Here is a 12,610-nt window from a genome sequence, read left to right as displayed (position 1 = left end):
GAAAACAACGCATTCAACATCCTGCTCGGGGAAACCAACAATAGGTCTGGGTTTGGGAGTTGACTGCCTGGACTTGCGAGACTACTAGGCCCTGCTAGATTTTTCTATTTTTAGAATTGTTGGTGGCCCCTAAGTGCTCAGATTCGGGGAAGATACAATTAATCCGAATCATCTTAGTTGGTGGCTTTTCATCCATGTTTGCGTTCTTTCTAGGCTGCATAGCTATCTTGTCCAAGTTTCTGTTAACTTTTCCTTTTTTCATGAGGTTGCACAGCTATCTTGTCCAAGTACACTGCTGGAACGCTAGGTCGACGGTTGGTCGAGCGGCTGCTTGCCAGGACGCTACTGGAAAGGTTCTTCGTCTGCCATTATTCTACTTCGGAACACCTTATCTGGGGCACGTTGCATCTCGATGCGCTATATGAGCTGATCCACCAAGGTTGTCTACTAAGAGAAGGCGCTTGTCAACTCTATGACTTGTCGAGACAAGTGTTGTTCACCATTTGGGTTGGAAGAGCATGGACAGAGTGCATCTTCTTGAGTAACGGAAGTCTAATGGACTCCGGGAGCGAGATTTGAGTTGGAAAATGTCAAATCCACCGAAAAATAGGGTGAAAATGCCCCCAGTTCAATTGTTAGCTCAGAAATATGAAGCTGGGATGGTTAAACCGGTCTTGGACTAGTTTGGGTTGCTTCAGAAACCACGAAAATGGGCTACCCTGTGTGCAGTGCATGTGGGTGCTGGGCCTGGGCCCGGCTCAAATGTTAGCTAGGTTCATGCTGGCCACGGCTCGGGCCAGCTCGTCCTGGGGTTGGCCTTAGGGCACATTGGGCTCGCACTGGCCTTGAACCTACAAGGTCTAGGTTATTGCCTTGGCAATTGGAACTGCAACTTGGGCATCCTTACGCTGGGCTGAGCAAGACTCCCTTATGGAGCAGGCTTGGGCTCATTGCTGCCAGGTGGCATAGGCCTGGTCTTGTGGCTACAAGGTGAGGCTTCCACCATGGGCTCGGATCTCACCATGAGTTACCACGGTGGCTGCTGTCGTGGTGCCGCTCCGCTTGTTATCACGTTAAGCCTTGTGGATCACCGTGGTCCCAATTCTTGAACATTGGAAGTTCCATTCGCCATGGTTTCCAAATTTCTTGTCATTATACTTTTCTTTTACGTTTATTCAAAGAATTTTTGTATAAAAAATTCTAGAAATGAAAATGTACGAAAAATCTACGAATGAACAAAAAATGAGAAACCTTAAATGCGAGAGTCTTTGTCTTTTTCGAGTGTGTGAATCAAGACTCTCAATGAAAGCACCAATTTGTGGATGCAAAATTTACCCTTATTCTCCTTTGAGGAAAATGCACCTACAAAATAATAACACTTAAGATTAAGGCCAAGAGCCTCACGCACCGACGATGAATTGGGGGGGGGGGGGAGGGTTTTGGCCGAAGAATCTCCGATGCTAAAGTTAGAATTTGAGAGAAAGTGTTTAGAGAATTTTTGGGAGAGAATTGGACTTAGGTTTTTTGAGAAATTAGGGGCTATATATAGGGGTATGGCCGGCCCTATTTGGAGAAATAAGGACCGACCACTTATGGTAGAATTTTGACCCTAATTGCAAGATATTATATCAAATAATATATTGCAATTAAGTTGGTAATTAATCAATTAATTTGAAAAGAATAATTGGGAGTTACCTTGTGGGTGAGGATTTGATGGGGATTGATGAGAGAGTTTTGAATAAATACCATTTTGATCACCCTTGATCTCAATTGAGCCGTTATTGTCCATTGCAAGGCACGAGGAAATCCCAGTGTGCCTCAAGGGTAATTTTGTCTTTTTAATCCAAAAATCCACATGTCGCCTCCATAATTTTCTTGAATATTTTTGGCTCCTCAACATGAGTAGACTATCAAATTACAAATGATTGAGCTGATCTGAACTCAAATTTTGGCATCAACCACAATTTCTAGTGCATTATTTATAATAATTACATTATGATTTCCAGTAACATACTTCTAAATATGAATGTACCTACAGCCTTTTATATATATATATATTTATTTATTTATTTATTTATTATTTTTTTTTTTTTTGAAGTGTCATCACAACCATTCAGCATCTCATTAGGTCCCCAAAACAAGTGTTGTATTCGAACCGCTTTGGATTGAATGAGACATTAGATAAACGCATTTTGACCGTGTATCTCTATTAGTGATGACAAAACCTAGGGGTATTGGTAATACAGTTACTCTCTCATTTAAAATTCCTAGTTACGATTATACGTAACCGTTTAAATAAATAAACTGAGTATAACTGTTTACTCGTAATATAAATGGTGATTATATATGGGTATTACCCGCCGTCACAAAATAAGTAAATATACAAAAAAATAATAATAATAATTATTGGAGTCGGTTGCCACTTTTCCTCTTCTTCTGTTTTCTCCTCCTTCCCCCTTATCTATTCTTCTCCTTGCTGCCACTGCTCCTAGCTATGGCTAGGGTTGGTGGTAGTCTCTTGCTCCTCTGGTTCTCGTTTTCTTTTCTTTTTTTCTTGCTTGTTTTTTCCTCTACCTTTTTGTTGTTTCCACCTTCTCCTCTCCTCTCTGGTGCCTATGATTTCATTTCACCAGCTCCCCCTTCTTCCTTTCATTTTCTCTCCACCTCCTTTCTTTCTGATCCTCCACATCCTATCCTTTCCACTTGGCTCTCTCCTCCATTGGTCTCACACCTAGATTGGGTTTCACAAATCACTACTGTGAACGCGAATCTTCGCGATTTCCATTTAGGAGGAAGATATGTAGAGCTTCGGATTTTCTCAATGCTCAGGTGTTCTCACCACCTTCTTGCCTCAACTTGGCCTTGTTGCCGTTGTCGTTCGTGGGTTGTTTCTCACGAGCTTCCTTTAGTTTGTGGTGCCGATCTTCGATGTGTTCTTTGGAGGTTGTTGCAGTCTTCTTTTTATCCCTTTTGGGGGGGGCTCGATTTGGCTTGATTTCAGGTCACTGGTTCGAGTTTGGTGGTTCTTCTTATGGCAACAATGGCAGAGGTTGCAGTGGTAGAGGATCCAGGCTCTTCGGGTTTTTTCTGTTTTACTATTTGGCTTGGTTGTGTTGTACTTTGGAGGTCCATACTTTGTGGTTGTGTTTGTTTTGTCCGTGGGTCTCTCTCTTGTAAATATGTGTTGTTTGTAATAAAACAAGCAGCCTAATGTTCGTTCAAGTATTTTTTATAAAAAACTGTGAGGGCAACATGGCCTCACCCGGCTTGCATATTTCAGCTTCCATATATTTCAACCGAGAGTTACATGTGAAAAGCTCAAGCTTAGCAGCAGTCAAAAATTAAGTTGTAATTCCAGATTTACCTGGAAATCTGAAAAACCGAGGTTTTAAATCAGCCAACAGTTGGACAAGGTTCTTCAGAAATCCTCCCCATAATACACACTGTGACCAAATATGATTTGCTTATATCGTTTGGTTAATGTGTGGTTGTTTGTAGTAAGTAAGATGGAGACTCGAAGATGAATTTGAACCACATTATTACTAACCAATTGTGAGGCTAAACTCACCCCCCTTAGTATAATAATATCGTTTGTTCAAGAAAAGAAAAAAAGAAAAAAAAGATAGAGACTCAAAGCGAGAACCATTAATCTTGATTAGATTTGGACCAAAGTGAATCTAGCTTGGATGATGACCGTGGTAGGAAGAGAAAAACACATTTGAAGGGAAAAAAAAAAAAAAAGTTTTGTGGGGAGGTGAAAGTTGTCCCTAACCATTGGAAAACTAGGCTAGCATCTGGCTCCAATATTGGTGCTTCATCTTTATGTTCACATTTTAGAACATATCCTCTATTAACGACAAAGAAAAAGAAACTGGTGATGGGTCTGTTAGACATGGTGAAAATATTATATTATATTACTTTCATTGATAACAGCTAAAATTATCTTCCGTAAATTATTATTTTAATTTTTGGAATGGTATGAGTACTTAAAAATTGAAATACAGAAATGTATGTTAAATGTTTCTATAACAGTGTTTAACTATCAGAAAAGGAAAATTATGACAAATTTATTTTTTATTCAACATGTTAAAAAAAGAGTAAACAGTTAAAAAAGGGTAAATGGTAAAAAATGGGTAAACGGGTTAAAAACGGGTAAATGAATAAATGGCTATGCGGTTACGATTAAATGAGTAAGCGGTTATGGGTACGGTTAACCATTTATAAACGGTTATCTCATACCCGTTTATGCAATTACCAAACGCGTAAATGGTTATGTGGGTAAGGGTTTAAATGGTTATGAGTAAATAACCGCAATTACCTGCACGCCTTAAGCATTGCCCATCTCTAATCTCTATATCGTTAATTTCCAATATACCTAGCCCTATCTGTAACATCTCATGGATTATGTACGTATACCATTTTTGTCCTTTTTAAACCATGCATCCTAGTGGTGTCGTGGAAGTGGGAAGCAACTTGCATGAAATAGTTCTATGTGTTGTGACGTCTTGGACTAAAATGCAATGCTACACATAGAGAAATTTATACATAATTTAATTCTTAGATCAAGACGTTATGATGATAGTGAACCCATTCTATACAATTCATTCTCCATTGTACTAATCTAGTTTAGCAATAATGAGCATTATTTTAAACCAGAATGTACAGCCCTTTAGACCCAAAAATAATGGCACATTCAGTTTCTAGATGTAGAAGCAATATCCTAATTAAGCAGCTTCATTGCAGGATCTTAGAAACCAAAGCCGGACTAAATTAACAAGCTAAAGTATGTTATATTGTTAAAATATGAACGTTGCTAAATTAACAGGCAGACCAAACCCGGATTATTCGAGGTTGTGTCATCAATTTAAGAAAATAGCTATTGTACAAAAGCAAAAGTTTAGAGTGCGCAACCTAAAAGTTTAGGGTTTAGGTTGAACAAAAATCTAGAAGTTGAACAAATATTTGTGTGGTATCACCAACTAATTCACGTGTATGTATTCATATATATATATATATATATATATATATATATATATATTATTTCAGTAATATCTACCGTGTTGTCACTCTTATATATTATAAGATGTAAATTAATTTGGATTTGGATTCCATCCGAATCCAAATTGTAGGGATCCTAGGGATCCTTACATCTTAGGCATTCATTATGTATTATATGGTCAGAAATTATTTGATTTTTTTATTTAAAATTAAACACAAATAATGCCTGATGAAAACTAGATGCATGATGTACAATGAACGGCTAGGAGATCCTCACAAAATAGATCCGAAAATGATCTTCTTTCATTTAATTTTATCACGTAACAGGCTGATTATAACACCCAAATAAAAGTTTGAGAGAGTTAATTGACCAAGGCACACATATTGACCAGATTAGGGTAACCATTAATGAAATCGTCAAAGTTGCTAAACCCCTAAGCGATATGATAAATAATAGCATGGGTCTTAGCACACTATATATTAACATGAGAACCAAATTAATGAACCAAACTAATGAACCAATATACTATATATCTACATATCCATGAAAAAAAAAATACTATACTATATTAAAAAGTGTAATGTTTGGGAGATCAATTATTTAGATCAAATTTTGCAAACATATAACTTAATTGTTGATGATTGGATTATTATTTACGTATTAATTAAGGTGCTTATTTCTTAATGACACATCACATAATTGGTAAAAATAATTTAAAAAATGATCTATAACATACTATGTACATAAAAAGGTAAAGACGTATTACATACCGACACAAACATAGGATATATATAAGTGTGTGTGTGTGTGTGTGTGTGTAAAAATTCGTATTATTCATATTCTACAGCTATATTTAATAAAAATATTAATTAAGCACATGAAATACCAATATTAGCAGTACTAGAAGCTGTAAATCGCTCCGATCCAGTTCTTCTGACCAACGTCCCAATCTCGGGGGAGAGGCCACCGAAATCAAACTCGTGAGGAACCACTTCTTGAATTGTCGTAAGTGCACCTGTTGTGTCGTAGACAACGTAAAATCCATCCTTGATATTTGCTTGCTGATGATCTTGGGCTCTAAGAACGACACCAGAATTGTTATTATTACTTGGTTTATTATTAGGCTTGAACACAGAGCGCAGGAGCTTTTGAATCGAACGAGAGAGCTTATTTGATGAGGGTTTCTTGGTGGAGGCTGTGGTGGCTGGTTGTGGCGGAGGAGGAGGAGCTCGGCGGTCGGACAAATGAGGCATTGACATGGTTCTGCATGATATGGCCGAGTCGAGTTGGCGTTTGAACGAGTCGAGCTCGAACGAGTCGTACAGTGAGCTGCCACAATCCCACACAGGCTTAGGCTTATTCGCTGCTACAACTTTGGATTCATATGCTTTGGGGTCTTGAACTTTCTTCTGATTTAAATGAAGAGCAGGACGAGAGTCAAACTCTTGCTGTGAGCGTCGACGTGGGTTTGAGCTTAAGTGCTCTTTAGCACCAATACTATAAGCTTCTCCTCCGTCCATTACTTTAGATTGGTTTATTGCTTTATGCTCTTGATCATCAACTCTCTTTTGATTCAGTTGAGGGGCAGGACGAGAGCCAAACTCTTGTTGTGAGCGACGGTGCCGGTTTGAGGACAAATTCTGTTTAGCACTAACGCCATAAGCTCCTCCAACTTCCGTTGCTTTAGATTGAGTTATTACTTTGTGCTCTTCATCAGCTCTCTTTAGAAGGGCATAACGAGAGCCGAACTCTTGATCTGATTTTCGATGCGGGGTTGATGATAAATGCTCTTTACCGCTCGAGCTATACGCGCCGACCTCCATAACTTCGTAATCGATCACAAAGAAAGATCTAGAGAGAAAAGTAGAGAGAAGCAAGAGGTGGTGGTGGTAAGTTGGAGAAGGTTTGAGAGATAGGTTTTATATATGTGTAATTATTTGGGGTTTTGAAAATGGTTGGTGAAGGATCAAACGCGTTGGTTGTGAGTTTTATGGTGACATGTAAGTAAGAGGGAGAGGAGGGTAGCTGCTTGCAAATTGCAGTCTTCACGGCCTTAACACATGGGACCATTACTTTTAGTTTCTGCCTTTTGCCGTGTGCAACCTTTCCAATTAAGCTTCCAATTTATTAAGCCCTCGGATCATTGAAATGGAGAGACTGAGTTGGCCTTTGACTTTTCTGTATTTCGTAATTGCAGTCTTTGTGATATCATTAGTATTATGATCGTGATTATATTAATTATCATTCATGACCAAAATGTGGGAAACAAGAAACAGAAAACAAAGGGAAATTAAAGATAATTTAAAAATAAAATTAAAAAAATAAAAAAAAGTTGTTTCGACTTGCTTAAAGTAAAAGCCGATGCATGTACCGCTATTTTTTTATTTCCAATATAAACCAATTAGAACACAAGCCTTAACGGGGGAGGTTTCTTAGAAAGCAGGCAAAATAGAGAGGCTATATATGATAGGCTTCGAATCAACTTGTAAATGAGTTAGTTCGTTATCAAATCACGTATTAAAAACTCATTAACGAGTCAAGTTGTTATAGAATCATCCGTTAAAATCACAAATATGACACAAGAACGACACGAATACAATCTGTTTGTCAGGTCTAGACATTATGCATGACAATTTCTTGCACGACACATTAACTCTACACGCAAATAACAGGTTCCATGACAACATGTTAACGAGCCTGGTCGTTATTGGGTTACTTATTAAGAACCCGATAAGATAATTGATTTGATACGATATGATCCGTTAAAATAACGATTATGACATGAACACGATCTGTTTGTCCACTCTAAAAAAAATAAGAAAGAGGGATATTTGTTGTCGGTAAATTGGGTTATATGTTAAAAACAAAAAAAATATACTGTATTGGATACAAGTGATGGTGAGCGAGGGAAAAATCAAGCTTGGAGCATCGAGATGAATACTTTTGCGTGTAAACACTCATGCGAATTAATATTTTTTAATTACAGCATGAAGTTTGACCAACTACAAAATTACAGCAAGAATATGTACCCATGACGTGACCACATTGTGCATCATATCCCATTTTTAATATCAGCACAGATATTTCCCATACAGTTGATCCATAAAGTCTTAAATTAATCGATTGTGCATCATATCCCATTTTTAATATCAGTATAGATATTTCCTGGAAGGTCAAGTTTGGAGTTGTCAAAATTAAATTTAGTTTACAAATTTAATTTGCATAACATTATTTTTATATAAAAAAAATTTAATTTAGGCACCCAAAAAGATTGTTTTTTTTTTCTTTTTCAAAAACTGTGCTCCCTCTAATAGTAGAAAATAAGAAGCAGAGTATACCATACTTCTCAAAATAATGTTTTTTTTTTTTTGTCAAAAAGGCGGAATGAATAGTATCATTTAATAAAACTTTCTAAAATTCAATAATACCCTCACATTTTTTTTAAATAAAAAACATTTTTTTACCTTCACTGGTGTAGCCTATTTTATCTGACAAGGTTAAAGGGGGCTGGTGGCAAGGGTAGAGAGATTGAGAGAGATGTGTTTGTAAAATTGTAGGGGAATATGCGTGTTATCCCTCCTACATAGTGCCTTTATTTATAGTAGTAAAAGGAGAGAAGAAATTCCTTTATCCCCAAGGAATACAAGTTGTAATAAGAAATGATAACTAGAATCAAATATAATCTAGGATTTACACCATCACATATAAACTAGGAAAGATTACAACACCTCCCCCTTGAGTGTGTAAATACTCAAGGTAGATTCAACGTCATGCAGAAGTTGAGGAAGTCGACTCGTCGGCACTGATTCTAAGGAACAACGTTTATCCTTAATAAGGTTGGAACTTGCATAAGTAAGTGAGTCTCACTAAAAAAAACCCTAAGGTTATGGCAAAAACTCGAGTAGGGACAAAATGCATAGTCTAAGGAAAAATGTGTGAGAAATGCAAAGTCAAAAGAAACATTTACGGGACGTCATCAGGGATATGACCAGCTCAAGGTGAGTGCCTCGTTAAAACCTAGTTAGGTAGCAAAAACCCAATGGGAAAATGCTCCTAATCGTAAGGAAAAAGAGTACATTAAGATCAAGCAATTATTCTTCAGGATACTCCCCCTAAGTTTGACACAATTCCAAAGAGAAATAGCAATGTTACAACTTAGAAAGTTTACACATACCAATTCCATGAACAAGCTTCTAAAACGTCGTCTTCGGCAGTGATTTGGTGAAAATGTCGACCAGATTGTCTTGTGAACAGATTTACATGACTTCAATCTTCTGATACTCTTATTGTTAATGTGAAAAGAAGAACTTCGGCGCAATGTGCTTGGTGTTGTTTCCTTTGATGTAACCCTTCTTGAGCTGTTCGATGCATGTTGCATTGTTTTCAAAGATCGTCGTTGGGACATCAACGGTGGGGTAAAGATCACAGGAGCTTCAAATATGGCCCACAAATGCTCTTAACCAAAAGCATTCCCGATTTGCTTCATGTAAGGCGAGAATTTTAGCATGGTTAGATGAAGTGGCAACTAAGGTATATTTAGTTTACCTCCAAGAGATTGTGGTGCCTCCAATAGTAAAGACATAGCTTGTTTGAGAACGCGCCTTGTGCGGATCAGACAAGTATCCTGTGTCGGCATAACCAACAAGGCGAGAATCGACTCGAGAAAGAGGGGGTACGGCATCACTCGAGGATCCATAAGGATAGAATAAGCTCAAATCCATAATACGCTTGAGGTAACGAAAGATGTCTTTCACGCCAGTCCAGTGTCTGCGTGTTGTTGCATTAATATATCTTGCCAAAAGATTAACAACGAATGAGATGTTAGGTATAATGCATTGAGCTAATACAATAAAGTGCCTATTGCACTTAGATAAGGAACTTCAGGTTCCAAAATCTTTTCATCATCCTCATTTGGACAGAAAGAATCTCGTTTTGCATCTAGCAATCAAACGACCATAGAAGTACTCGAAGGCTTTGCTATATCCTCATTAAAGCGGCACAACACCTTTTGGGTGTAGTTCGATTGATATACTAGGATTCCATCCGAACAATGCTCTATCTCGAGACCGAGACAGTATCAAGTCTTACCTCGATCTTTCATCTTAACTTCCGACTTCAGGTGCGCGGTAGTTCTTGCGAGCTCTTCAAAAGTTCCGATGAGATTCATGTCATCGACACAAACTGATCCGGAATGTGACTTCTTAATGAACACACAAAGGCATAGTTCGTTGTTCACATATCTCTAACTAGTCAAATACTAATTCAGACGGTTATACCATATTCTTCCAGATTGTTTCAAACCATAGAGTAAACGTCTCAGCCGAATTAAGAACGTGTTTCGAGGTTTGGAAATATTTAGACCAGTCAATGTAAGTCCTTCGAGAACTTTCATATAAATTTCTGTAACAAGATCCCTATAAAGATACGCGATTACTACGTCTGTAAGCTGCATACTCAGTTTTTCAGAAACTACCAAACGAATAAGGTAACGAAAAGTAATCACATCCATAATGGGTGAATAAGTTTCATCATAGTCAATCCCGGGGCGTTGTGAGAAGCCTTGTGCAACAAGACGAGCTTTGTAACTCACAATTTCGTTCTTCTCATTACGCTTCCGAACGAAACCCACTTGTAGCCAACACGCTTCACATGTGGAGGAGTAGAAGCTTCAGGTCCAAACACCATACGTTTTGCAAGCAAATCGAGTTCGACTTGGATTGCTTGTTTCCAGTTTCACCAATTAGTTCTACGTCAACATTCATCAATAAAATGCGGTTCAATGTCATTGCTCAACATGATCCCAGTTACTACTCCATATGTTAATGCATCATCGACAATCATCTCATTTCTACGCCATACATCATCTAAGCTAGCATAATAGACCGAAATCTCACAATTCTCGATAGGAGGATTCGTCTCTTCAAGGACATTTCCATAATCTAGAATTTCCTTATGAGTTGGATAAAATGAGTAAGCGATAGTCGGATTCATGGTAGGCTCTTCAGAACTTTGTGTCGTGGATTTCCTCTTCGGGGGGTGTGATTCCTTTGAACTAAGGGGTCTGCCAAGCTTTTTTATAAGGGCAGATGATCGGCTAGCCGTTAATGTATGTGGATCACCAAGATTAGTACCCCAAGCCTCCAGGAGGAAAGTCCATCGTACATTTGGTACATCCATCTTTGCAAACGCATTCGTAGTTGGAATATGTGATCTTGGCACACGTGCTAGATCGGTGAAAGCATCTGGCATGCTTTGAAGATCTAATATGTGTTGCACTTCAGTTTCAGTCTGAATGGTGCGGGGATCTAAATAAGGCAAAATATGGGTCATCCAAGATAATTCGTGTCGTTCTTCAGGAACGTTGACGTTCTTACCTCCCCTTAACGATGGAAAGACTATCTCATAGAAATGACAATCCACAAAATGAGCTGTAAGCAGATCGCCTGTCAAAGGTTCTAAGTAACGAATAATCGAAGGAGAATCATATCCGACATAGATTCCCATCCTTCGCTGAGGCCCCATTTTTATATGTAAGGGCAGCGAGATCAACATATATTGCACAACCAAAGATGCATAGATGGGATATGTCAGGTTCGTATCCGGTAACCAACTAAATGGCAATGAATGGTTGTGTCGCAATAGGCCTTAGGCGGACCAACTTTGCTGCGTGCAATGTTGATAACCTCTGCCAAGCCGTTATGGGTTTGAACGTGGGGTATAGGATGTTCAACTTCAACCCCAATCGACATGCAATAGTCATCAAAAGTTTTAGATATAAATTCTCCAACATTATCCGATCAAATAGATTTGATCGAATAATTAGGGTGGTGAGCCATGAGTTTGATAACCTAAGCCAACAGTTTGGAGAATGCAACGTTCCTTATGGACAACAAGCACACATGTGACCAATTTGTGGAAGCGTCAACCAAAACCATAAAGTATCTAAATGGTCTGCATGGAGGGTGAATCGGTCCAAAAATGTCCCCCTGAATTCGTTGTAGAAAAATAGGAGAATTCGAACGAATTTTGTCATAAGAAGGCTGAGTAATAAGCTTTCCCATGGAACATGTTTGACATGCGATTCTTTGGATCAAACCTAAACTTCGGGTTAGTGGATGCTCGTGTGATGATTTGACAATTCGGCGCATCACTATTCATCCAGGATCTCCCAAATAATCATGCTAAAGTGTAATTTCATGTGCAGTCTCAGTAGTAGGGCCAGCCACATAATGGCATTCTAAGGGGCATATGGCCATAGTATACAGACCAATCGGGATACGCTTCATCTTCTCTAAAATACGCTTCTGGCCATATTCGTAGGAAGTTATGCACAGAAATTCAACTCTGTTTTCTACGCGGGTTTCAGCGTGGTAATTGTTATCTCTAATGTCCTTGAAACTTAACAACGTTCTTCCAAAATGTGAAGAATATAGTGCCTCAACAATGGTCAATATTGTACCATTGGACAACATTATAAGTGCCTTACCGTATCCTTCTATCAGGTTTGATAGGCTTGAGAGGGTTGTCAGAGGTGCATTCTTAGGTATGAAGTTAGTGAAATAGATGCGTTCATGCAATACGGTGTGCGTGGTTGCACTATCTACTAGACAA

At 38.4% G+C, this 12,610-nt stretch overlaps 1 protein-coding gene across 1 annotated transcript; it reads right to left on the bottom strand.

The window, feature by feature from the left end:
• Positions 1-5,695: 5,695 nt before the first annotated feature.
• Positions 5,696-7,093, bottom strand: LOC103415066 (uncharacterized). Its single transcript, XM_008353427.4, has one exon. The coding sequence runs from the start codon at positions 6,820-6,822 to the stop codon at positions 5,869-5,871; it is 954 nt and encodes a 317-aa protein (XP_008351649.3). The 5' UTR covers positions 6,823-7,093; the 3' UTR covers positions 5,696-5,868.
• Positions 7,094-12,610: the final 5,517 nt, after the last annotated feature.

This window comes from Malus domestica, chromosome 06 (assembly GCF_042453785.1).
Source record: "Malus domestica chromosome 06, GDT2T_hap1".
In the NCBI taxonomy this organism is placed as follows: domain Eukaryota; kingdom Viridiplantae; phylum Streptophyta; class Magnoliopsida; order Rosales; family Rosaceae; genus Malus; species Malus domestica.
This window is presented reverse-complemented; position numbering and strand designations above follow the sequence as displayed.

What these genes read in the sequence shown, in the direction of transcription:
- LOC103415066 (XM_008353427.4), bottom strand. Translation starts at nt 6,822, where the DNA reads ATGGAGGTCGGCGCGTATAGCTCGAGCGGTAAAGAGCATTTATCATCA.